The 23002-nt window shown below is 51.5% G+C and overlaps 1 protein-coding gene across 2 annotated transcripts in view; it reads left to right on the top strand.

Moving 5' to 3' along the window:
• Nucleotides 1-23002, top strand: part of LOC116941138 (vasoactive intestinal polypeptide receptor 2-like) — a 50620-nt gene that overhangs the window by 6931 nt on the left and 20687 nt on the right. For both annotated transcript variants that reach the window (XM_076066216.1, XM_076066215.1), the window contains exons 3-6: nucleotides 6016-6123; nucleotides 10666-10769; nucleotides 14838-14935; nucleotides 21566-21698. In XM_076066216.1, coding sequence (XP_075922331.1) covers nucleotides 6016-6123; nucleotides 10666-10769; nucleotides 14838-14935; nucleotides 21566-21698 — 443 coding nt within the window. The remainder of the gene's footprint in view (nucleotides 1-6015; nucleotides 6124-10665; nucleotides 10770-14837; nucleotides 14936-21565; nucleotides 21699-23002) is intronic.

Here is a 23002-nt window from a genome sequence, read left to right as displayed (position 1 = left end):
GAGTGGGGTTTTTTTCGACCTGGCAAACGTCGCTTACATTGTCACTGTGAGGGTCCTTTGCAGGGCGGACCTCACTGAGTGTGCTGATGAGCTCAGCAAGGAACAGATTCCACGTAGTCGTCTCTCTCGGCCTGCACACAATCATTTCCACTGGATGGAGATTCTTGGTGAATAATTTGGATGTCGCCTTCATTATAATTCAACATTTTGTAGATGCACACACACGGGCCCACGATTAGATTAGTCCTTGAGCACGGACGTTATTCATACTTAACATCATATTAACATCATATTAACATCACATTAGCTTGCTGAGGCTATTTTGTGATTCTGTAAGATTCACCGGTTTATTGCATGCACAATTTATGGGCTCGGTAAATTTAATGCATAATTTAAAATCATTATATAGGCGCTAAATATGATGGAATATCACATTTGCATTACACAGTTTTATACCAAATGATTGAACGCCAATCTTTAATTGAGTTAATTATTTCCCGCATATAATGTGTTTTTAAAATGTTACAAATGCGTTCTCACGCATAAACTACCAGCCTATTTCAAAAGAATGATAATTGCCACGCGTGTAGGTTTATAAGCGCTGAACACACCGAGCTCGATGCTCCATTGTGATGTATCAACATTGACGGACAGTGACGGGGCACAGCCGTAGCCACTTGTTGTAGAGGCTCACGGTTCGATTCCAGCGTCCGCTCTAGTTAATACTGCGATTGTAATAGCAGCCATACTACTACTACACACCGTCTGCTGCACAGGCCATCGCGTGCCCCGCAGATTGCTCCATTGGGACGATGCACAGCGATCATCGCTTCCCACTCGCACGCTCGTGCCCACGTCACACTCGTGCCCACGTCACACTCGTGTCCCCACGTCACACTCGTGTCCCACGTCACACTCGTGCCCCACGTCACACTCATGCCCCACGTCACACTCGTGTCCCCACGTCACACTCGTGTCCCCACGTCACACTCGTGTCCTCACGTCACACTCGTGCCCCACGTCACACTCGTGTCCCCCCTTCACACTCGTGCCCCACGTCACACTCGTGTCCCCACGTCACACTCGTGTCCCCACGTCACACTCGTGCCCCACGTCACACTCGTGTCCCACGTCACGCTCGTGTCCCACGTCACACTCATGCCCCACGTCACACTCGTGTCCCCACGTCACACTCGTGCCCCACGTCACACTCGTGTCCCCACGTCACACTCGTGCCCCATGTTACACTCGTGCCCCACGCCACACTCGTGTCCCCACGTCACACTCGTGTCCCCACGTCACACTCGTGCCCCACGTCACACTCGTGTCCCACGTCACGCTCGTGCCCCACGTCACACTCGTGTCCCCACGTCACACTCGTGTCCCCACGTCAGACTCGTGTCCCCACGTCACGCTCGTGCCCACGTCACACTCGTGTCCCCACGTCACACTCGTGCCCCACGTCACACTCGTGTCCCACGTCACGCTCGTGCCCCACGTCACACTCGTGTCCCCACGTCACACTCGTGCCCCACGTCACACTCGTGTCCCACGTCACGCTCGTGTCCCACGTCACACTCATGCCCCACGTCACACTCGTGTCCCCACGTCACACTCGTGCCCCACGTCACACTCGTGTCCCCACGTCACACTCGTGCCCCATGTCACACTCGTGCCCCACGCCACACTCGTGTCCCCACGTCACACTCGTGTCCCCACGTCACACTCGTGCCCCACGTCACACTCGTGTCCCACGTCACGCTCGTGCCCCACGTCACACTCGTGTCCCCACGTCACACTCGTGTCCCCACGTCACGCTCGTGCCCACGTCACACTCGTGCCCCACGTCACACTCGTGTCCCCACGTCACACTCGTGCCCCACGTCACACTCGTGTCCCACGTCACGCTCGTGCCCCACGTCACACTCGTGTCCCCACGTCACACTCGTGTCCCCACGTCAGACTCGTGTCCCCACGTCATGCTCGTGCCCACGTCACACTCGTTCATGATCACTTTCATGATCTCTTTGCTGCTACTGTGACAGCACGTTCTACGTTACTTCGATAGAGCCACATGTGGTGGATTAAAGAGCCGCATGCGACTCGGGAGACGCCAGTCGGCCATCGCTGGGTTAGGGGAACAGGGAGTGGAATTCGTGGTTTCTGCTGGAGGTGTGCGTGTATGTGTCCATCTGTGTGTGTGCGTCTGTGTGTGTGTGCGTCTGTGTGCGTGTGTGTGTGTATGTGTGCGTCTGTGTGTGGTCCGGCAAAACAACCCCCTACCTCCTCGCGGTGCCGGATGGGCAACTCTGTCGTGGACAGTGCTGTGGGGGGAGGTCCAATTTTGATTGGCTCGTCCCCTCATGGCATATGTGTCCACCACAGGGGCTAAACGGGGGCTCTGGACGGGTGCGAGGGGCTGGTAACCCCTCCACCTTCAATTAATTACCACTAAACCACGAGTTAAACTGAAATATGTAACTAATAAGCTTGTGCCAGAGGCCCCGGGAGGCCAGGCGTCTATGACGTCTCCTGGCCAAACCCAAATTGGCGGAGCCAGGAGATTGAATATCTACCCTCGGGGCTCCTCCAGAAACAACGAAAAGCCACTACGAGTGGCCACGTGGAATGTTCGAACACTCACTGCGGAGGAGAGGCTGCCACTCCTCTGTCGGGAGCTGGACCGGTACCGCCTGGATCTGTGTGGCATTCAGGAGGTCCGGTGGACCGGCTCTGGCTCCTGCCACCATGAGGGATGGACAGTCCTCTACTCGGGGCAGCAGACTGCCAAACAACAGGGTGTGGCTCTTCTTTTGAACAAAAGAATGAAGGGGGCATGGGAGCGTGGCGGTGAGGTGTGGGAAGCTGTAAGTCCCAGGCTACTTTGGGCTCGCCTTCCCATCAACCGGAGGCGAGGAATGGTGGTCGTGGTTACTTATGCGCCCACCGAAGCTGAACATCCGTGGAGGGATGCAGGCAAAGCCGATGAGTCAGATGCCTTCTATGACCTCCTGTCACAGGTCCTGGCTAAAGTGGCCCCTCGGGATAGAGTCATCATGTTGGGTGACTTCAATGCCCGAGTTGGTCATGATACTGGCACCTGGTCTGGAGTGATTGGAGGGCATGGGCCAGATCAGCTCAATAACAACGGTAGGAGGCTGCTAGATTTTTGTGCAGCCCATGGGCTTGTAATTACCAACACGCTGTTCCGGCATCGGCGCATCCACACAACATCATGGATGCATGCCGGGTCCAAGCAAGAACATCTGCTGGACTACATAGTGACGGACCAGCGGATGCGAGCCCATGTCCTTGACACCAGGACCTACTGTGGAGCTGATCTGCCCTCTGACCATCGACTAGTCATCTGTAAGATGCGCCTGCCATTCTTCCACTCCGGTGGTGGGTGTACACCCAGGACCCCATTCCAACATAAAGTGGCCTGGTCTCAGTTATCTGATGAAAGTTGCAAGCGAGAATTTCATCATCGCTTGCGGCTGGGATTGGCATCGTCCCCGACTCCTCCTTATGTCGAGGGTAAATGGGCGAAGTTTAGGACTGTGACTCATGCAGCTGCAATGGCTGCTTTGGGTACGCGGTCCAGACCTCCCCAGAGACCCTGGCTGACAGAGGAGGTGTTCAGGATGGTTGAGAAAAAGCGACAGGCCCACTGTCATCGGCTACAGAATCCCACGTCAGAGAATGAGGAGGCTTACCGCAGCCTTCGCTCGGAGGTTCGGAGAGCCGTGAGGCGCTGCAAGGATGGGTGGTGGTCGCGGGTTGCTGAGGAGATGGAGTCTGCCTCAGTGGCCCGTGATCACAAATCTCTATTTAACTCCATCAAAAAAGTAATCTGCAGCGCCACACCTATTACCATCATTAGAGGAAAAAACGGTGACCCAATCTCCGACCCCCAGGAACAGGTTTGCAGATTTGCTGAGTATTTCTGTGATGTCCTGGGGGAGGGAAAATCGTTCAGCCAGGAAAACATCGTGGCACAAAGTGATGATGACCCTGCTGAGGCTGCGGTGCCTCAAATATTGGAAGAAGTCACCCCCTGTGAGTGGCTGGCTGAGGTGCCATCTGTTGAGGAAGTACTGAAGGCGATCCAGAGTCTGAGACCAGGAAAGGCAGCGGGCAGAAATGATCTCCCGAGCGAAATGCTGAGGGAGGGCGGCGTTTGTGAACAGACTTCCCTATATGACATAATAACAACAGTCTGGACCACTGGACGGGTTCCGCAGGATTGGAAGGATGTCCCTGGTGGTCCCCCTTTTTAAGAAGGAGGACCGCACAGACTGTAACAACTACAGGGGCATCTCACTCCTCAGTGTGCCGGGAAAGGTCCTGGCAAGGATTATTCAACATCGCCTTGCCAGGCACGCTGAGGAGAGGCTTGCAGAGCCCCAATGCGGTTTCAGGAAAGGGCGGTCCTGCACAGATGCCATATTTTCTGTCCGTCTGCTACAGTAGAGGTGTAGGGAATTCCAACAAGACCTACATCTCTGCTTTATTGACCTGGTCAAGGCCTATGATACCATCAGTAGGCCTGGGCTCTGGGTTGTTCTTCGTGCTTTTGGAGTACCTGACCCTCTGCTCACGATCATTAAGGACCTTCATGATGGTGAGCGGGCCCGGGTAAAACTACGTGGCCGGGAGTCAGAGCCATTCCCTGTTAACCTTGGGGTGCGACAGGGATGTCCTCTGGCTCCCACATTATTTAACAGCTATTTTGACCACGTAGTTCGTGAAGCCTTCAATAGCTGTACCGGGGGAATCTCCATATGTACAGATATAATGGGAGGCTGATCGACGCCCGGGTGCGGTCAAGGGATGGCTCCCTATTGCTCAACCACGTTATGTATGCTGATGATTTGGTAATAGCTGCACATTCGGAGGAGTTGGAGACGCTGCTGCTGAGACTGGAGCGTGCCACTAAGAGGTGGGGCCTTACCATCAGCCCCACCAAAACTAAGCACCTGCCTGGGTATTTTGTACCATCGGACACTCCACCCCCACAACTCCCAATCGGTGATGGGGCAGTTGTGGAGAGAGTGGAGAGTTTCCCATACCTGGGCAGTGTGCTTATGACCGGCTCGAGTTTAACAGCAGAGGTCTCACTCCGAATCAGTCGAGCGGCAATATCTTTTCATCGGTTGCGTAACGCTGTGTGGAAGCTACCTGGTCTGTCGCTCCGCACTAAGCTTCAGGTCTTCTCGGCCACGGTCATTCCCTCCCTTCTCTACGCTTGCGAAACGTGGACCCCCTAATGGAACATCTTCGCCGATTAGAAACATTTAGGCTGGCCTGCCTACGATCCATCCTGGGTTTAACCAGACTAGATTGTGTAAGGAGCTCAAAAGTCCTTGAAACATCTGGGCAAGGTCCCATCGGTGAGCTCCTCCGGCGGGGAAGGCTGCGATGGCTGGGTCATGTAGCCCGCATGCCCAGCCACCGCATGCCGAAACAGCTTTTGTTCGGCCGGATTGAGGGGGCTAAGCGGGCGCGGCACGGGCTAGAGAAGAGATGGAGTGATGTGATACAGGAGGACGTGGAGCTGAGTGGACTTGCCGATGACTGGTACCAGCGGTGTCAAGATCGGCCTCTGTGGAGAAGGCTCGTGAAGGATGCTACTGGGCAGTTGGAGGTAGTCGCCCTCCAACAACAACGGAGGGCGGAGGAGCGACGCTCAGAACAACGAGCGGAGCGCCGGGTGGCTAAAGCACAGCAGGTTGGCACAGTAGGGGGCACAGGTGGTGCATCAGCCAGTCATCTCAGTCAGTCGACCCGTGGCACCTGGGTCTGCCCCGTGACCTCCTGCCAGCGGGCGTTCGACACTTCACGTGGCCTCAGGGTGCACATAGCCTGGCACAAGCGTCGTGGTGATGTCACCGCCACTTAGTGGCGAATGGCAGTTGTTGTTGTTGTTGTTGTCTGTGTGTGCGTGTGTGTTTGTTGTTGGCCGCGTGCAAACGAATCGTTCGTCACACTCGCTTCGCTCTCTTCTGCCCGTAGGCTGTGAAGGTATGTGGGACAGAGTCTCCTGCTGGCCACACACCGCCCTGGGCCAGAACGTCACCCTCTCGTGCCCTGATTTCATCTTCTTTTTCATCAATAAACAAGGTGTGCGCACGCTGGCCACAGCCCCGGCTCCACTGCGGCTTTCTGCGCGTGACGCAGCGTCGCGTCAACGTCGAATTCTCCGCTTGTGCCCCGGCTGCCGTGTCAATGAAATAGCGCACAGCTCCCACACGCAAGTGGATGGCTGGTGTGTTTGTACAAGGACCCACTTGGAAAAGCGAAGTGGGTTTTGATCCCGCAATCAAAATAGACAACCCGACACCAGGCGAAGTGAGCCGAACAAAGAGCGCCCAGAGGCCGTGGCCGCCTCCACCACCCCCACTGCTGCCAACGCGGCCGCGGAGTGGTGCAGGGTGCAGGGCGCTCGCGGTCGGGCACTCAGCCCAACGCCCTCGCTCGGTGCCTGCAAGTGCAGAGTGGAGTACAGCAGCAGCAGCAGGCGATGCTTGTGCCGAGATCCAGATATCCATTCAGCTGTTAGAGACCATGGCGAGAGTTGTCATCCTCTTGTCCGTGCCGCCAATCCGTGATTGCCGATGAGCTACTAAGTTCAGTTCTGACTCACGTGGAGTCATTCGTGAGTACGGTACTTTGGATGTTTCTAAATCCTTCACGAGTGTACCGGAATGGATGACTCCAAGACCCTGCAGATGGGAGCGCATTCCACCGGCTACTAAACACATTGCATGGGCTGCCCACAATCTTCACGCGATCGACGCTCCCCTGCCGAGTCGAGGGTCCTGCTGCAGGGGTCCCGCTATGGCGCGGCCTTCACGGCCTTCACTGAGGGCTCCGTCCGAGCTGAGAATCTCTGGCGCGGCCCTCGATCACTGCAGCGGCACCGCGGATATAGAATCCGCACCCTCGTCGTAGAATGTCCTCGGAGGAATTCTCACAATTTGCGAGGTTGAAAACTCACTTGTTTCCGAACCTTGCACGATGATCCATAGTTGGGTTTTGTGTTAGGCCACGGAATGATCAGGTAGAAACGCCCTCCACCACCCGACACAGGCAAGCGAATGTAATCGCCACGTGACGCACACGCGTTTCACGACGCGCTCATCAGCGTGGCTTCGCCTCGCTCACAGATGAGTTGCAGGACAATCTTCAAAACCAAATGTAGCAATGGCATCAATATGTTCTACGTGATTAGTTTATTACACACTCGAGTGTGTACAGTGTTATTGGCTGTTTTATAATCTTGTTGTCACTATGTTCATGCGGGCAGTACCCTGTTTAATTGCTTCTTAATTCCACTGGCATCTTTTGCTTGTGTGACGCGCGATGCCAAATAATACCCGATGGTTGTCTACACACGATATCTCCGACCATGTATTCATTCATCCTCTTCTCTCGTTTAAAACAATGTCCACAGAAGGCTTTGCTGTGAGCTGATTGATCCACGGTTAGCCTTGACTCGGATGGAAGCGCAACATTTTCGAAAAACGTTGTGCAATGCACGATTCACAAATTGACACAAACACCAAAGATGATACTCTTTGGTTCTATTCGGTAAAGTCACGTAGGTAAAAAATGAAACAACAAAAAATCACGACGTTTCGACCACAACACAAGCGGCCTTCATCATGTGAAGGGATCAGACTGTCTCGAGGACAGCGCTGGAGTGGAACACAGCCACGCTCAGACCGCGACCTTTAAGCTGTGTGCGAGGAAACAAGGTGCCTTGACAAAGGAATTAGCATAAAAATTAGCATTTGATTGCCCGACTTAGCATAGAAGTGGTGTACATGCAAGTGCACATGCCGGTTGGCGCGGGGGGGGGGGGGATTTTACCTATTGATGGTGTGAAAAGGGAATTTAAGAGCTGCGAAAGTTTGGGGTATCACTACTTGAACATCATTCCAATGGTTGATGACACCAAAGATGACTCGCAGATCGTCTCCAGCCCTTCGACAAAAGGAGGCATGGACATACTGTATGTTTGCAGGACCCATAAAGGTGTGCAGGACCCATACAGGTGTGCAGGACCCATACAGGTGTGCAGGGCCCATACAGGTGTGCAGGACCCATACAGGTGTGCAGGGCCCATACAGGTGTGCAGGACCCATACAGGTGTGCAGGGCCCATACAGGTGTGCAGGACCCATACAGGTGTGCAGGACCCATACAGGTGTGCAGGACCCATACAGGTGTGCAGGGCCCATACAGGTGTGCAGGGCCCATACAGGTGTGCAGGACCCATACAGGTGTGCAGGGCCCATACAGGTGTGCAGGGCCCATACAGGTGTGCAGGGTCCATACAGGTGTGCAGGACCCATACAGGTGTGCAGGGCCCATACAGGTGTGCAGGGCCCATACAGGTGTGCAGGACCCATACAGGTGTGCAGGGCCCATACAGGTGTGCAGGACCCATACAGGTGTGCAGGTTACCTGGATGGGTCCTGCACACCTGATAGCATATTAATCACTTGGCAGGCAAACTGAAAATTCTAGTCCTAAGATCCGGAATATCGCGAGTAATTATTATTAACAAATGGGACAGCAAGGTGGCAACACTCGTGCGTCACAGCAAGGCGTCCTGGGTTCGATTCCCAACTCAGGCGCCTTTATGTGTGGAGTTTGTTTGTTCTCCCCTTGTTCTGCATGAGTTTCCACTGGGTTACCTCCCATGGCAACCCCCCCCCCCCCGCCCCCATGTAACTACTATTGACCAAACATCCCAAAGCTGAAAAATTACCCACAAATTACTCAATTGGGATTACACACAGAGCAACATCGCCCCCTGCTGCGACAACTTAGCAGGACTCTCCTGAAAAACAGCTTGTTGATACTCAGCGAGGCTTTCCTGGTTCGTCAAGCGCGGTAGTAATCACGCAGAGTATGGAAGTGATCTTTGCTGTTATTCGTGAGCAAGCTTAGGCCATCGACTCACTTGAGGAGCCGCTGTCAGCGCGAGTGGCTCGGTGTCGGCTTTGTGACAGTCCAGGGGATCCCCACCACTGCCTCGGTCTTGTTTGCGAGCTGCGGCAGACCACGTGGCGCGGTTATCATCAGAGCTCGCGTGCGATCAACCCTTCTCCTGCTGACCTCAGATAAGAATCACATGTCCAAGAGACGTATCGTCGCTTCTCCCTCCAGTGACGGAGTGGTCGTGGGTTGGGATCACCATTCTATTCAACAGTCAATTTTTATTTTGTCTCCTTTTTCACCGTTCTCAATTGCATCGTTTGTTTCTGGATCTCTTGCACAGTTCTGTTGGTGTGTGTGTGTATATATGTATGTGTGTTGTGGGGAGCGATAGCGTAGCGTTTAGCGCGCTGCGCTATGAACCAGGCGACCCGGGTTCGATTCCCGCTCACGGCCAACACCAGTGACGATTATCTGAACCGGTCCCGGGCCTCCCATAGGTCGACTCAGCCTAAAATGAGTACCTGGTGCGGTGTGTAAACATTGCTACTTGGGAGACAAAGGCGGTCGGGCGTGGTGCTGGCCACCCACCCCCTCGTGTACCGTTCCGGCCTTCATAGGTGCTCGCTAAAAGCACTTACCCCTACAGTCTGTTAAGGCTATATGGGGGATCTTTGTGTGTGTGTGTGTTGAACTTCATTTGTGCCGCACGTAGCCAACCGCGCAAATCGGAGCTGCCCCGTTAGCCTAAACGTAACTTTAGCGTACCATCGATATTTCTATTTTACTTGCGTGGGATAATCGATTGCTGCACGCCTCATTTTTGCTTTCTAATGGGGTGTTGCTCCCGTGTCAGTGCCTCGGGTAAGTGACCCATCCCGTCTGTGCCTCGCCCTCACGGGCGGCACCGAAGAGGGCTTCATGCAGCCAGGCACTGATCCGAAGTCCATGCCACAGTCTGGTGTCACCCCAGGAGGTTGCTCCACAGGTATCGCGGAAGGGCATCAGTGTGTGTGTGCACACAGCTCGCTGGGAGGCTGTCTCCGCCAAGCACGCTGTTTATTCTCCGAACATTTCAGCTTAGCAAAAAAAATGCAGCCCACATTTTTTTGCAAAATGACCCCAGTTGAGTGCCGTATCTAGTTTGTGAACGTCACGTTTCGCTTCTAACGCATGTTGCTCGCGTTCAAGAAGGCCCATTCGACCCTCATGTACCCAGAAGCATCGGACACAACAGAAGCATCGAATTAATGGAATTGTTTCCCTGGCCTAAAATAAAAACCCCGAAGCCGCTGGTCACCTGAAGGCTTTGGAGCCAAGACGACGGCTAACGTCAGTGACGAGTTAAATCTAAATCGGTGCTGGCTCATATTGCCCCTTCACCAACTTGCGCTGACCAACCAGCGCGGCGAGGCATGGTCGATAAACCCCCATGACTGAAAACTACAATGGGGCAGCCAATCTCCAGCAGTGGATTTGGCAAAGAGTCGTAAATAATTTCTCTGTCATGAAAAAAAAAAACCCATCACCCTTATTGTGCTCCGGGAGTGTGGTTCGTTACACGCGGCATGTTTACACGCGGCGTGTTTACACGCGGGGTGTTTACACGTGTTTACACGCGGGGTGTTTACACGCGGGGTGTTTACACGTGTTTACACGCGGCAGCAGCAGCAGTAGCGGCGTGTGCGTGACGCGCGCGCTGTCTCTGTGCCGCAAGGTGCCGTGACGCAGAGCTGCACGGCGCAGGGGTGGACGGAGCCCGAGCCGCCCTACGGAGTGGCGTGCGGCTACGACAACTCGAGCCTCACGGACGTGGACAAGGTGAGCGACGCCTCTCGCACGCAGCACGGAGCCCTCGCAGCGCGGGGGGCACGCGGGGGACGGAGTGGGGGGTGATCAGCGCACTGAATGTGTCATTGTTAATGCAGGGCCGTATACAAACACAATTGACGTTTCGGGACCCCCACTCATTTGCAAAGTTATAGGTCTGCCTCTGTATGCGGTCGGTGTGGGAGACCCCCCACGGTAAACATGTCACGCACCTCGCAGCTATGCAGTCGTCATTGTGGAACTCACAATCAACGGAAATTACTTTCAGCAAAACAATTTGACGACTTACGAACGAAGGCAGCTGAGTCGGGCTGTGGTTAAATATGCGAGCAAACCAAAGCGTCGTACAAGAAGCTCGGCAAAAACCAACGAAGGCATCTTTGTCGGAGGGGTAACAACTGCAATGCACATCGCTAGTTTCCCCAGGCAGGCGTCACAGAGTCTCGTGACTCTTCGTCGGGAGGGCCTTGCCACGCGTTAACACTCGGAGGCGATGACTGCTCCGCAGATTCCCACTGAGTACTCTCCTGTAGGCCGAGATCTCGTTTTGCTTGAATTACTTTGACAGACGATGGCGTCCTCTTGCGATTTACATCACGGGATCTTTAACGTCCACTCTGAAGCAGATCGGCGTAGTTATTGCACGGTCAATACACACCAGCGCAGTATTATTCAGGGCGGCCGATGGATTTGAACCGTGAATCTGTGCAACAAGCGACGAACGCGCGACCGCCGCTAGTCCCGTGACACCGCCCGAGTGTCGCGGGCTACGATTGGACTGGCAGATTCGAGGCAGAGGCCGCTGGTTGCTGTGACGGGGAATCGCCAAAGGCGCTGAGCCGCCGCCTCCTCCGACACGCGGCACGCGCTGCAAGGTCCCTCCGTGGCCGCCCGGTGCTCACCCAGCTGCGTTGCCTTCCGGTTTGCCGAACGAATACGTGATGGGGTCGCACTCATGACACGCAAAGTGCTTGCGACAAATCAGCCACAATACCTCGCTGGTCTCATCAAGAAGCGTCAAACCATCACGCGAAACTCGGCTCATCCTCACAGCGGCTTTTCACTCGCCATCGAACAAAGGCGGCGGTCAATGCATCGCGCGCTTTCAGATGCGTTCCTGAAGCCGTCTGGAACGCTCTTCCTTACGATATTAGGAAGTCACTGGAGCTCTGCACTTTTAAATGATCTACATCTAAAACTAATTTCTTGAGAACTGCTCTTTGTGTGGTCCTTCCCCCGAACCTCCGATTAGCGCGGTTGGCTACGTACGGTGCGAAGGAAGTTCAACGCACACACACACCGGCACATACACAGATCAAAGGCAGTGGGTTGGCACATGGCTGGATATTAATTATATATTATATTCAAACTGGTTTAATTATTAGCTGCTGTTCACTCGCTGCCTTGGTCAAGTAAACGTCGAGTGAACGTTAATTTGTGATCTTAACAAACAAACGAGCAATACAAAGACATGGCCACATTCTAAGTGAAGACTGCACAGAGGTGAAGAGTACACGCGTTTACAGCCTGATAGTGTTTAAACACGGTTGTTGAACACCGGACGAACGGTCCACAGTGTCAAGCGGCCAGCAACAAACATCACTATCACAGCTGGCATATATAACAGTGAACGCGTGTTTTGAATTGAGCAAGGTCATTATACGAGCTTGGGACAGGAGATGACAGAAGGGAGCGAGTTCTAAAGCGGAGCATGGCGAGCGAAGAAGCAGAAAGAGCAGCGCCGTGACCTGCAGTGTGGTGACTTGGTGGGTGAGTGAGTGAGTAGAAGGGTGAGTGGGTGGGTGAGTAGGTCAGTGGGTGGGTGAGTGAGTGAGCTAGTGAGTGGGTGGGTGAGTGAGTGAGTGGGTGAGTGAGTGGGTGAGTGAGTGGGTTAGTGAGTGGGGGAGTGAGTGGGTGGGTGAGTGAGTGAGTGGGTGAGTGAGTGAGTGAGTGGGTGAGTGAGTGAGTGAGTGGGTGAGTGAGTGGGTGAGTTGGTGGGTGGGTGGGTGGGTGAGTGGGTGAGTGAGTGAGTGGGTGGGTGAGTGAGTGAGTGGGTGAGTGAGTGGATGAGTGAGTGGGTGAGTGAGTGAGTGGGTGGGTGAGTAGGTCAATGAATCAGTGGGTGGGTGAGTAAGTGAGTGAGCTAGTGAGTGGGTGGGTGAGTGAGTGGATGAGTGGGTGAGTGAGTGGGTGAGTGGGTGAGTGGGTGGGTGGGTGAGTGGGTGAGTGAGTGAGTGAGTGGATGGGTGAGTGAGTGAGTGGGTGAGTGAGTTAGTGGGTGAGTGAGTTAGTGGGTGAGTGAGTGGGTGGGTGAGTGGGTGAGTGGGTGAGTGAGTAAGTGGGTGAGTGAGTTACTGAGTGGGTGAGTGAGTGAGTGGGTGAGTGGGTGGGTGAATGAGTGAGCGAGCTGGTGAGTGAGTGGGTGAGTAGGTCAATGAATCAGTGGGTGGGAGAGCCAGCTCGTGACTGGGTGAGTGAGTGAGTGGGTGAGTGAGTGAGTGGGTGGGTGAATGAGTGAGCGAGCTGGTGAGTGAGTGATTGTGTTGTTGTGACCTGCAGTGTGGAGGTTGGACACAGTGGGGGTGAGACGAAGCAGTCTCGTGGCTGGTAGACGCCGGTAGACACCGGTAGACACGAGACCCCAGGTCGCCTGTGGCTTTCTGTTGTCCAGATCATCTCTCTCGCTCATCGCCCCGGGTGATCTCGAGTTTGCTGGACTGTGTCCAGAAGAGAACGTGCAGGTTCACCTTGCACCGACCTCACAGCTGACGTGTTTTGCTCTGTGCATTGTAAAGTGTGGTGGGGTGTCGTCTTCTTCTTTCGTACGGCGTTAGAAATCAGCAGCAGCAGGGCTACGATCGTAAGATTACTGTTGGGAGACATTCCACTGCAGCATCCGAGGTGGTAGCTGCGTGGCTGAGTCCGCTTGTTCCACTACAATAGGGCTGTTGTATTGGACACTCATCAGTCGTCACATAACACCTGATGGTTTGCGCCCCAACGCATTCACAGTTTGGGTGGAGTTCCTGATCATTCTATTTATTAATAAATATCCCCACTCCCACTCATTCCTCCGCCTGCTGTTGTTGATTCGGTTGAGAGCGGTGCCCACTGCCATTGGGGCAGCAGAGAGAGTCCAGAACTGAAGACCCCACGAAGCGTCTTCAGTGCTGAAGACTCCACAAAGCGTCTTCAGTGTTGAAGACTCCTCGTGGCGTCTTCAGTGCTGAAGACCCCACGAGGCGTCTTCAGTGCTGAAGACCCCACGTGGCGTCTTCAGTGCTGTGACCCCACGAGGCGTCTTCAGTGCTGAAGACCCCACGTGGCGTCTTCAGTGCTGAAGACCCCACGTGGCGTCTTCAGTGCTGAAGACCCCACGTGGCGTCTTCAGTGCTGAAGACCCCACGAGGCGTCTTCAGTGTTGAAGACCTCACGAGGCGTCTTCAGTGCTGAAGACCCCACGTGGCGTCTTCAGTGCTGAAGACCCCACGTGGCGTCTTCAGTGATGTGACCCCACGAGGCGTCTTCAGTGCTGAAGACCCCACGTGGCGTCTTCAGTGATGTGACCCCACGAGGCGTCTTCAGTGCTGAAGACCCCACGTGGCGTCTTCAGTGCTGAAGACCCCACGTGGTGTCTTCAGTGTCTGAAGACCCCACGTGGCGTCTTCAGTGCTGAAGACCCCACGAAGCGTCTTCAGTGCTGAAGACCCCACGTGGCGTCTTCAGTGCTGAAGACCCCACGAAGCGTCTTCAGCACTGAAGACGCCACGTGGCGTCTTCAGCGCTTTGTGGGGTCTTCAGCACTGAAGACCCCACGTGGCGTCTTGAGTGCTTTGTGGGGTCTTCAGCGCCGTCCTTGTTTGGGACGCCGCTCTTTCCTCGCGGCTCGCGCCGTCGGCTGGCTCGGGGCATCCTGTCTAGGCTGACAGAAGAGTGGAGGCTTGTGTCCAGCACGGACGTCTGCATTTCGGATGGGAGTTGTTGTGGATTTGGTGTCGACGTGAGCTGCAGGCGCTGCTAACAATGCCACGCGATCCCTGTCTGCCGTGTGCGTCACAGAGGCTGTACTACCTGGCCGTGAAGGAGGTGTACACCGTCGGCTACAGCCTCTCCTTCGCCCTGCTGTCTGCTGCCATGCTTGTGCTGTGCCTCTTCAGGTTGGTACCGGGCATCACGTGCGCCTTGCTGTTTGTATGTATGTTGAACTTCTTTCGCACCATACCTAGCCAACCGCGCTAATGGGAGGTGCTGTCGGCTCGGAGCGGCAGTCGGTGCCTGGCTGGAAACCAAGGCAGCCTTGAGACGCCTCTCGATGCCTGTCACCACCAAGGCAGCCTTGAGACGCCTCTCGATGCCTGTCACCACCAAGGCAGCCTTGAGACGCCTCTCGATGCCTGTCACCACCAAGGCAGCCTTGAGACGCCTCTCGATGCCTGTCACCACCCAGGCAGCCTTGAGTCGCCTCTCGATGCCTGTTACCACCAAGGCAGCCTTGAGACGCCTCTCGATGCCTGTCACCACCCAGGCAGCCTTGAGACGCCTCTCGATGCCTGTCACCACCAAGGCAGCCTTGAGACGCCTCTCGATGCCTGTCACCACCAAGGCAGCCTTGAGACGCCTCTCGATGCCTGTCACCACCCAGGCAGCCTTGAGACGCCTCTCGATGCCTGTCACCACCAAGGCAGCCTTGAGACGCCTCTCGATGCCTGTCACCACCAAGGCAGCCTTGAGACGCCTCTCGATGCCTGTCACCACCAAGGCAGCCTTGAGACGCCTCTCGATGCCTGTCACCACCAAGGCAGCCTTGAGACGCCTCTCGATGCCTGTCACCACCAAGGCGCAGCGCGAACATCGCAGTGAGGCCTCTCGAAGCCGGGCCCCTTGGGGGGAGGGAGGGAGCCTCCTGGCCGCGGGACTCCACCTACAGGGCACCGGTCGTCTGGATTCAGAGACTTGTAGTAGATAATCTACTCACAATAGCAAGGCCGTCAGGTTTTGTCAATTTTAGTGGCTTTCGATTCAACAGATTGCCACGATGTCCCGATGAACGAGTTGTGCCAAGCTGCACTCTCCACGTGCACGAAGCTGTCGGTGACTGTGGACAGTCACGCTCATCTCACTCCTGCTGCTGCTGCTGCCTGCCTTGTACACTGATTGTGACGCTCAGCTCACTCCTGCTGCTGCTGCCTGCCTTGTACACTGATTGTGACGCTCAGCTCACTCCTGCTGCTGCTGCCTGCCTTGTACACTTGCCTGTGACGCTCAGCTCACTCCTATTCCTATTGCTGCCTGCCTTGTACACTGACTGTGACGCTCAGCTCACTCCTATTGCTGCTGCCTTGTACACTGACTGTGACGCTCAGCTCACTCCTATTCCTATTGCTGCCTGCCTTGTGCACTGATTGTGACGCTCAGCTCACTCCTATTGCTGCTGCTGCCTGCCTTGTACACTTGCCTGTGACGCTCAGCTCACTCCTATTCCTATTGCTGCCTGCCTTGTACACTTGCCTGTGACGCTCAGCTCATTCCTATTGCTGCTGTCTGCCTTGTACACTGACTGACGCTCAGCTCACCCCTATTGCTGCTGCCTGCCTTGTGCACTGATTGTGACGCTCAGCTCACTCCTATTGCTGCTGCTGCCTGCCTTGTACACTGATTGTGACGCTTAGCTCACTCCTATTCCTATTGCTGCCTGCCTTGTACACTGACTGTGACGCTCAGCTCACCCCTATTGCTGCTGCCTTGTACACTGACTGTGACGCTCAGCTCACTCCTATTGCTGCTGCTGCCTGCCTTATACACTGACTGTGACGCTCAGCTCACTCCTGCTGCTGCTGCTGCCTGCGTATAGCGGTGCTTTGCAATGCCGTTTTGTCTTCAGCGCTTGTCTCGTGCGTGTCATGTCCAGGACCAGTCTGGTCCAGGAGCAGGGTGCTAATGTCGAGGTGTGTTGGCCACGAGAGGGCTTCAGGAGGCAGTGCGCCTCGTTGTCTTGCGATCCCTCTTCCATTGAAACAGAGCAGACCTCAGCGGCTTACTCTATGGTCCACATGGCATGGCCACAATCACAAGACTATTGCTTGCCGTCAATGTATCTCTTTGTCTATGTGTCTATATGTGTCTATATGTATCTATATATGTCTATATGTATCTATATGTGTCTATATGTGTCTATATGTATCTATATGTATCTATATATGTCTATATGTATCTATATGTATCTATATATGTCTATATGTATCTATATATGTCTATATGTGTCTATATGTATCTATATGTATCTATATGTGTCTATATGTGTCTATATGTATCTATATGTATCTATATATGTCTATATGTATCTATATATGTCTATATGTGTCTATATGTATCTATATGTGTCTATATGTGTCTATGTGTATCTATATGTGTCTATATGTGTCTATATGTATCTATATGTATCTATATGTATCTATATGTGTCTATATGTATCTATATGTATCTATATGTATCTATATGTGTCTATATGTATCTATATGTGTCTATATGTGTGTCTATATGTATATATATGTGTCTCTATGTATCTATATGTATCTATATGTATCTATACGTGTCTATATGTATCTATATGTGTCTATATGTGTCTATATGTATCTATATGTATCTATATGTATCTATATGTGTCTATATGTGTCTATATGTATCTATATGTGTCTATATGTATCTATATGTATCTATATGTATCTATATGTGTCTATATGTGTCTATATGTATCTATATGTGTCTATATGTGTCTATATGTGTCTATATGTGTCTATATGTATCTATATGTATCTATATATGTCTATATGTATCTATATGTGTCTATATGTGTCTATATGTATCTATATATGTCTATATGTATCTATATGTATCTATATGTGTCTATATGTATCTATATGTATCTATATGTATCTATATATGTCTATATGTGTCTATATGTATCTATATGTATCTATATGTGTCTATATGTGTCTATGTGTATCTATATGTGTCTATATGTGTCTATATGTATCTATATGTATCTATATGTATCTATATGTGTCTATATGTATCTATATGTATCTATATGTATCTATATGTGTCTATATGTATCTATATGTGTCTATATGTGTGTCTATATGTGTATATATGTGTCTCTATGTATCTATATGTATCTATATGTATCTATATGTATCTATACGTGTCTATATGTATCTATATGTGTCTATATGTGTCTATATGTATCTATATGTATCTATATGTATCTATATGTGTCTATATGTGTCTATATGTATCTATATGTGTCTATATGTATCTATATGTATCTATATGTATCTATATGTGTCTATATGTGTCTATATGTATCTATATGTGTCTATATGTGTCTATATGTGTCTATATGTGTCTATATGTATCTATATGTATCTATATATGTCTATATGTATCTATATGTGTCTATATGTGTCTATATGTGTCTATATGTATCTATATATGTCTATATGTATCTATATGTATCTATATGTGTCTATATGTATCTATATGTATCTATATGTATCTATATATGTCTATATGTGTCTATATGTATCTATATGTATCTATATGTGTCTATATGTGTCTATGTGTATCTATATGTGTCTATATGTGTCTATATGTATCTATATGTATCTATATGTATCTATATGTGTCTATATGTATCTATATGTATCTATATGTATCTATATGTGTCTATATGTATCTATATGTGTCTATATGTGTGTCTATATGTGTATATATGTGTCTCTATGTATCTATATGTATCTATATGTATCTATATGTATCTATACGTGTCTATATGTGTCTATATGTGTCTATATGTGTCTATATGTATCTATATGTATCTATATGTATCTATATGTGTCTATATGTGTCTATATGTATCTATATGTGTCTATATGTATCTATATGTATCTATATGTGTCTATATGTGTCTATATGCATCTATATGTGTCTATATGTGTCTATATGTATCTATATGTGTCTATATGTATCTATATGTATCTATATGTATCTATATGTGTCTATATGTATCTATATATGTCTATATGTGTCTATATGTATCTATATGTATCTATATGTGTCTATATGTGTCTATGTGTATCTATATGTATATATATGTCCATATGTATCTCTATGTGTCTATATGTCTATATGTGTCTATATGTATCTATATGTATTTATATGTGTCTATATGTGTCTATGTGTATCTATATGTATCTATATGTCCATATGTATCTCTATGTGTCTATATGTCTATATGTGTCTATATGTATCTATTTGTATCTATATTTATCTATATGTGTCTATATGTGTCTATATGTATCTATATGTCTATATGTGTCTATATGTGTCTATATGTATCTATATGTGTCTATATGTATCTATATGTATCTATATGTGTCTATATGTGTCTATATGTATCTATATGTGTCTATATGTGTCTATATGTATCTATATGTATCTATATGTGTCTATATGTGTCTATATGTATCTATATGTGTCTCTATGTATCTATATGTGTCTATATGTATCTATATGTGTTTATATGTATCTATATGTATCTATATGTGTCTATATGTATCTATATTTGTCTATATGTGTCTATATGTATCTATATGTATCTATATATGTCTATATGTGTCTATATGACGCCAATGTTCAGTGCAGAGAGTGGAGCTGCTGAGCCGGTGCGGCAGCGGGGATGGGGAACAGACACAGCCACAGGGGAACCAGAGGGACCACAAATGGAAGCGTGGACATGAAACCCCACAGTCACTGATCGTCGACGAGAGTCGCGACCCCGACCAGCGAGGCTGCGAGCCGTCCGTGGTGTTCCCAGCGAAGTGCTTCTGCTCCTGCCACCGCACGCTCTGTGGGGCTCTTTCAAATAAAGAGCGGTGCTCTGTGAGCAAACACTTCGCCTTGTTTACTCCGGGTTACCTTCACCTCTCGCGGGGCACGACGGTGCTGCTGTGTGTGTGTGTCTGTGTGTGTGTCTGTGTGTGTGTCTGTGTGTGTGTGTCTGTGTGTGTGTCTGTGTGTGTCTGTGTGTGTGTCTCTGTGTGTGTGTCTCTGTGTGTGTGTGTCTGTGTGTGTGTGTCTGTCTGTGTGCCTGTGAGTGGGGAGCGGTAGTGTAGCAGTTAGCGCGCTGCGCTATGAACTTGGCGACCCCGAGTTCGATTCCCGCTCACGGCCAACACCAGTGACGATTATCTGAACCGGTCCCGGGCCTCCCCTAGGTCGACTCAGCCTCAAATGAGTACCTGGTGCGGTGTGTAAACATTGCCACTAGGGAGACAAAGGCGGTCGGGCGTGGTCCTGGCCACCCACCCCCTCGTGTACCGTTCCGGCCTTCATAGGTGCTCGCTAACAGCACTTGCCCCTACAGTCTGTTAAGGCTATATGGGGGATCTTTGTTTTCTGTGTGTGTGTCTCTGTGTGTGTGTCTCTGTGTGTGTGTCTCTGTGTGTGTCTCTGTGTGTGTGTCTCTGTGTGTGTGTCTCTGTGTGTGTGTCTCTGTGTGTGTGTGTCTCTGTGTGTGTCTGTGCGTGTTTTTCTGTGCGTGTTTTTCTGTGTGTGTCTCTGTGTGTGTTTCTGTGTGTTTCTGTGTGTGTCTGTACGTGTGTCTGTGCGTGTGTCTGTGCGTGTGTCTGTGCGTGCGTCTGTGCGTGTGTCTGTGCGTGTCTCTGTGTGTGTGTCTCTGTGTGTGTTTGTGTGTCTGTGCCTGTGTGTGTGTCTGTGTGTGTCTCTGTGTGTGTCTGTGTGTGTCTCTGTGTGTGTCTCTGTGTGTGTCTCTGTGTGTGTCTGTGCGTGTTTTTCTGTGTGTGTGTCTGTGTGTGTGTCTGTGTGTGTGTCTGTGTGTGTGTGTCTCTGTGCGTGTGTCTGTGTGTGTGTTTCTGTGTGTGTCTCTGTGTGTGTCTGTGTGTGTCTGTGTGTGTGTTTCTGTATGTGTCTCTGTGTTTTTCTGTGTGTGTCTGTGTGTGTATCTGTGTGTGTGTCTCTGTGTGTGTGTCTCTGTGTGTGTGTCTCTGTGTGTGTGTCTGTGTGTGTGTGTCTGTGTGTGTGTCTGTGTGTGTGTCTGTGTGTGTCTGTGTCTGTGTGTGTGTGTCTTTGTGTGTGTGTTTGTGTGTGTGTGTGTCTGTGTGTGTGTTTGTGTGTGTGTGTGTCTCTGTGTGTCTGTCTGTGTGTGTGCGCTGCCCCTTACAATCACCGCGCTGGGAGTCGCATCCCAGGGGCAGGGGTCAACTCAGCCCATCATCACGAAGATAGATAAACTTGGTACCAAGCCGTGGGAGGCCATCAGCGGTCGCCATTTCGAAATTATGAGACCTGCCACAGGAATGTGGAATGTTTGCGCGACTGGCTCAGAGCCACAAGCAGAAGCTCGATTGAGCAAAAATCTGTGCCCTGTTTTTTTTTTCCCGTGAATGGGTGAAGTCTAACGTTGAGGGGACGTCACCCGTCTTAATGGCCTTGATGTAACAGTTAGCAAGCGACCATGAGCCGTGGGAATTTGTGTTAAGTATTTGATGACCGCGGAAGAGACGCGAGGATAACGAAGCTGCAGAAGAGGCGCAGAAGCGCGGAGAAGGCAGATCCGAGTGGTTGACCCAGCGCAGCGATGAACACTCAAGGGCCAGCTAACAAAAACAACGACAACAACAACAACGCTGATCTCTATCATCGCGTGCGAGTTGACGATGTAAGCGCGCGCGCCCGCGCGCCCCACGTCTCCTTGTGTGCACGTGCAGAAAGTTACGCTGCACGAGGAACTACATCCACGTGCAGCTCTTCGCGTCCTACATGCTGCGGGCCAGCTCTGTGTTGGTGAAAGACGTCGTGCTCTTCTCCAACGAGGACACCGACAACTGCGGATCGCCCACGGTAACGGCGGCGCCTCCGCACCGAGTCGAACTTCCCCGCACCCGGAGCACTGCGGGGCTCCCAGGGCACGCCGGTCCCACGTGGCCCGACTGCGGCTGCGGCCACTCCACGTGGCCGGCTTCCACGGCTCTTTCTGATCCAGAATGCAGCCGAGCGGTCATCCCACGCACCGGAGACACGGCTGGCAACCCCTTGTCAGGGCCCGACCTTAGTAGAGATCAATTCAGACCTTGTTGTTCACGCCGTGCCCCTTATAGATCTCAACGTTCATCCTACAAAGTCCCTCACAAGGGAGAAACACAAACAAATAGACACAAACTAAAGTTGCCCGTATCGAAACGGCTGCACGCCGTCTGGACCTGAAAACTAAATTTCCCTGTACAAGAATGCGGAGTAGACCTGTCGGGACCGTGTGGGTGGACTGTGTGGGTGGACCGTGTGGGTGGACTGTGGGTGGACCGTGTGGGTGGACTGTGGGTGGACCGTGTGGGTGGACTGTGTGGGTGGACTGTGTGGGTGGACTGTGTGGGTGGACTGTGGGTGGACTGTGGGTGGATCGTGTGGGTGGACAGCGGTGTCAATGTGACATTGGCCCTGGGCAGGCGGCTGTGGGAGGGCACCTGCTGCTCGCCAGGACACACGATGAGTACAGGACACACGATGTGTACAGGACACACGATGTGTACAGGACACAGGATGAGTACAGGACACATGATGAGTACAGGATACAGGATGTGTACAGGACACACGATGAGTACAGGACACACGATGAGTACAGGACACAGGATGAGTACAGGACACACGATGTGTACAGGACACACGATGTCTACAGGATACAGGATGTGTACAGGACACATGATGAGTACAGGACACACGATGAGTACAGGACACAGGATGAGTACAGGACACACGATGTGTACAGGACACATGATGAGTACAGGACACACGATGTGTACAGGACACACGATGTCTACAGGATACAGGATGTGTACAGGACACATGATGAGTACAGGACACACGATGAGTACAGGACACACGATGAGTACAGGATACAGGATGTGTACAGGACACAGGATGAGTACAGGACACACGATGTGTACAGGACACACGATGTCTACAGGATACAGGATGTGTACAGGACACATGATGAGTACAGGACACACGATGAGTACAGGACACACGATGAGTACAGGATACAGGATGAGTACAGGACACAAGATGAGTACAGGACACAGGATGAGTACAGGACACACGATGTGTACAGGACACACGATGTCTACAGGATACAGGATGTGTACAGGACA

Source organism: Petromyzon marinus, chromosome 10 (genome assembly GCF_048934315.1).
Source record: "Petromyzon marinus isolate PM22_M1 ecotype Great Lakes invasive population chromosome 10, UKy_Petmar_22M1.pri1.0, whole genome shotgun sequence".
NCBI classification, from domain to species: domain Eukaryota; kingdom Metazoa; phylum Chordata; class Hyperoartia; order Petromyzontiformes; family Petromyzontidae; genus Petromyzon; species Petromyzon marinus.
Note: the sequence above shows the minus strand (reverse complement) of the source record. Positions and strands in the feature narration are given on the sequence as shown.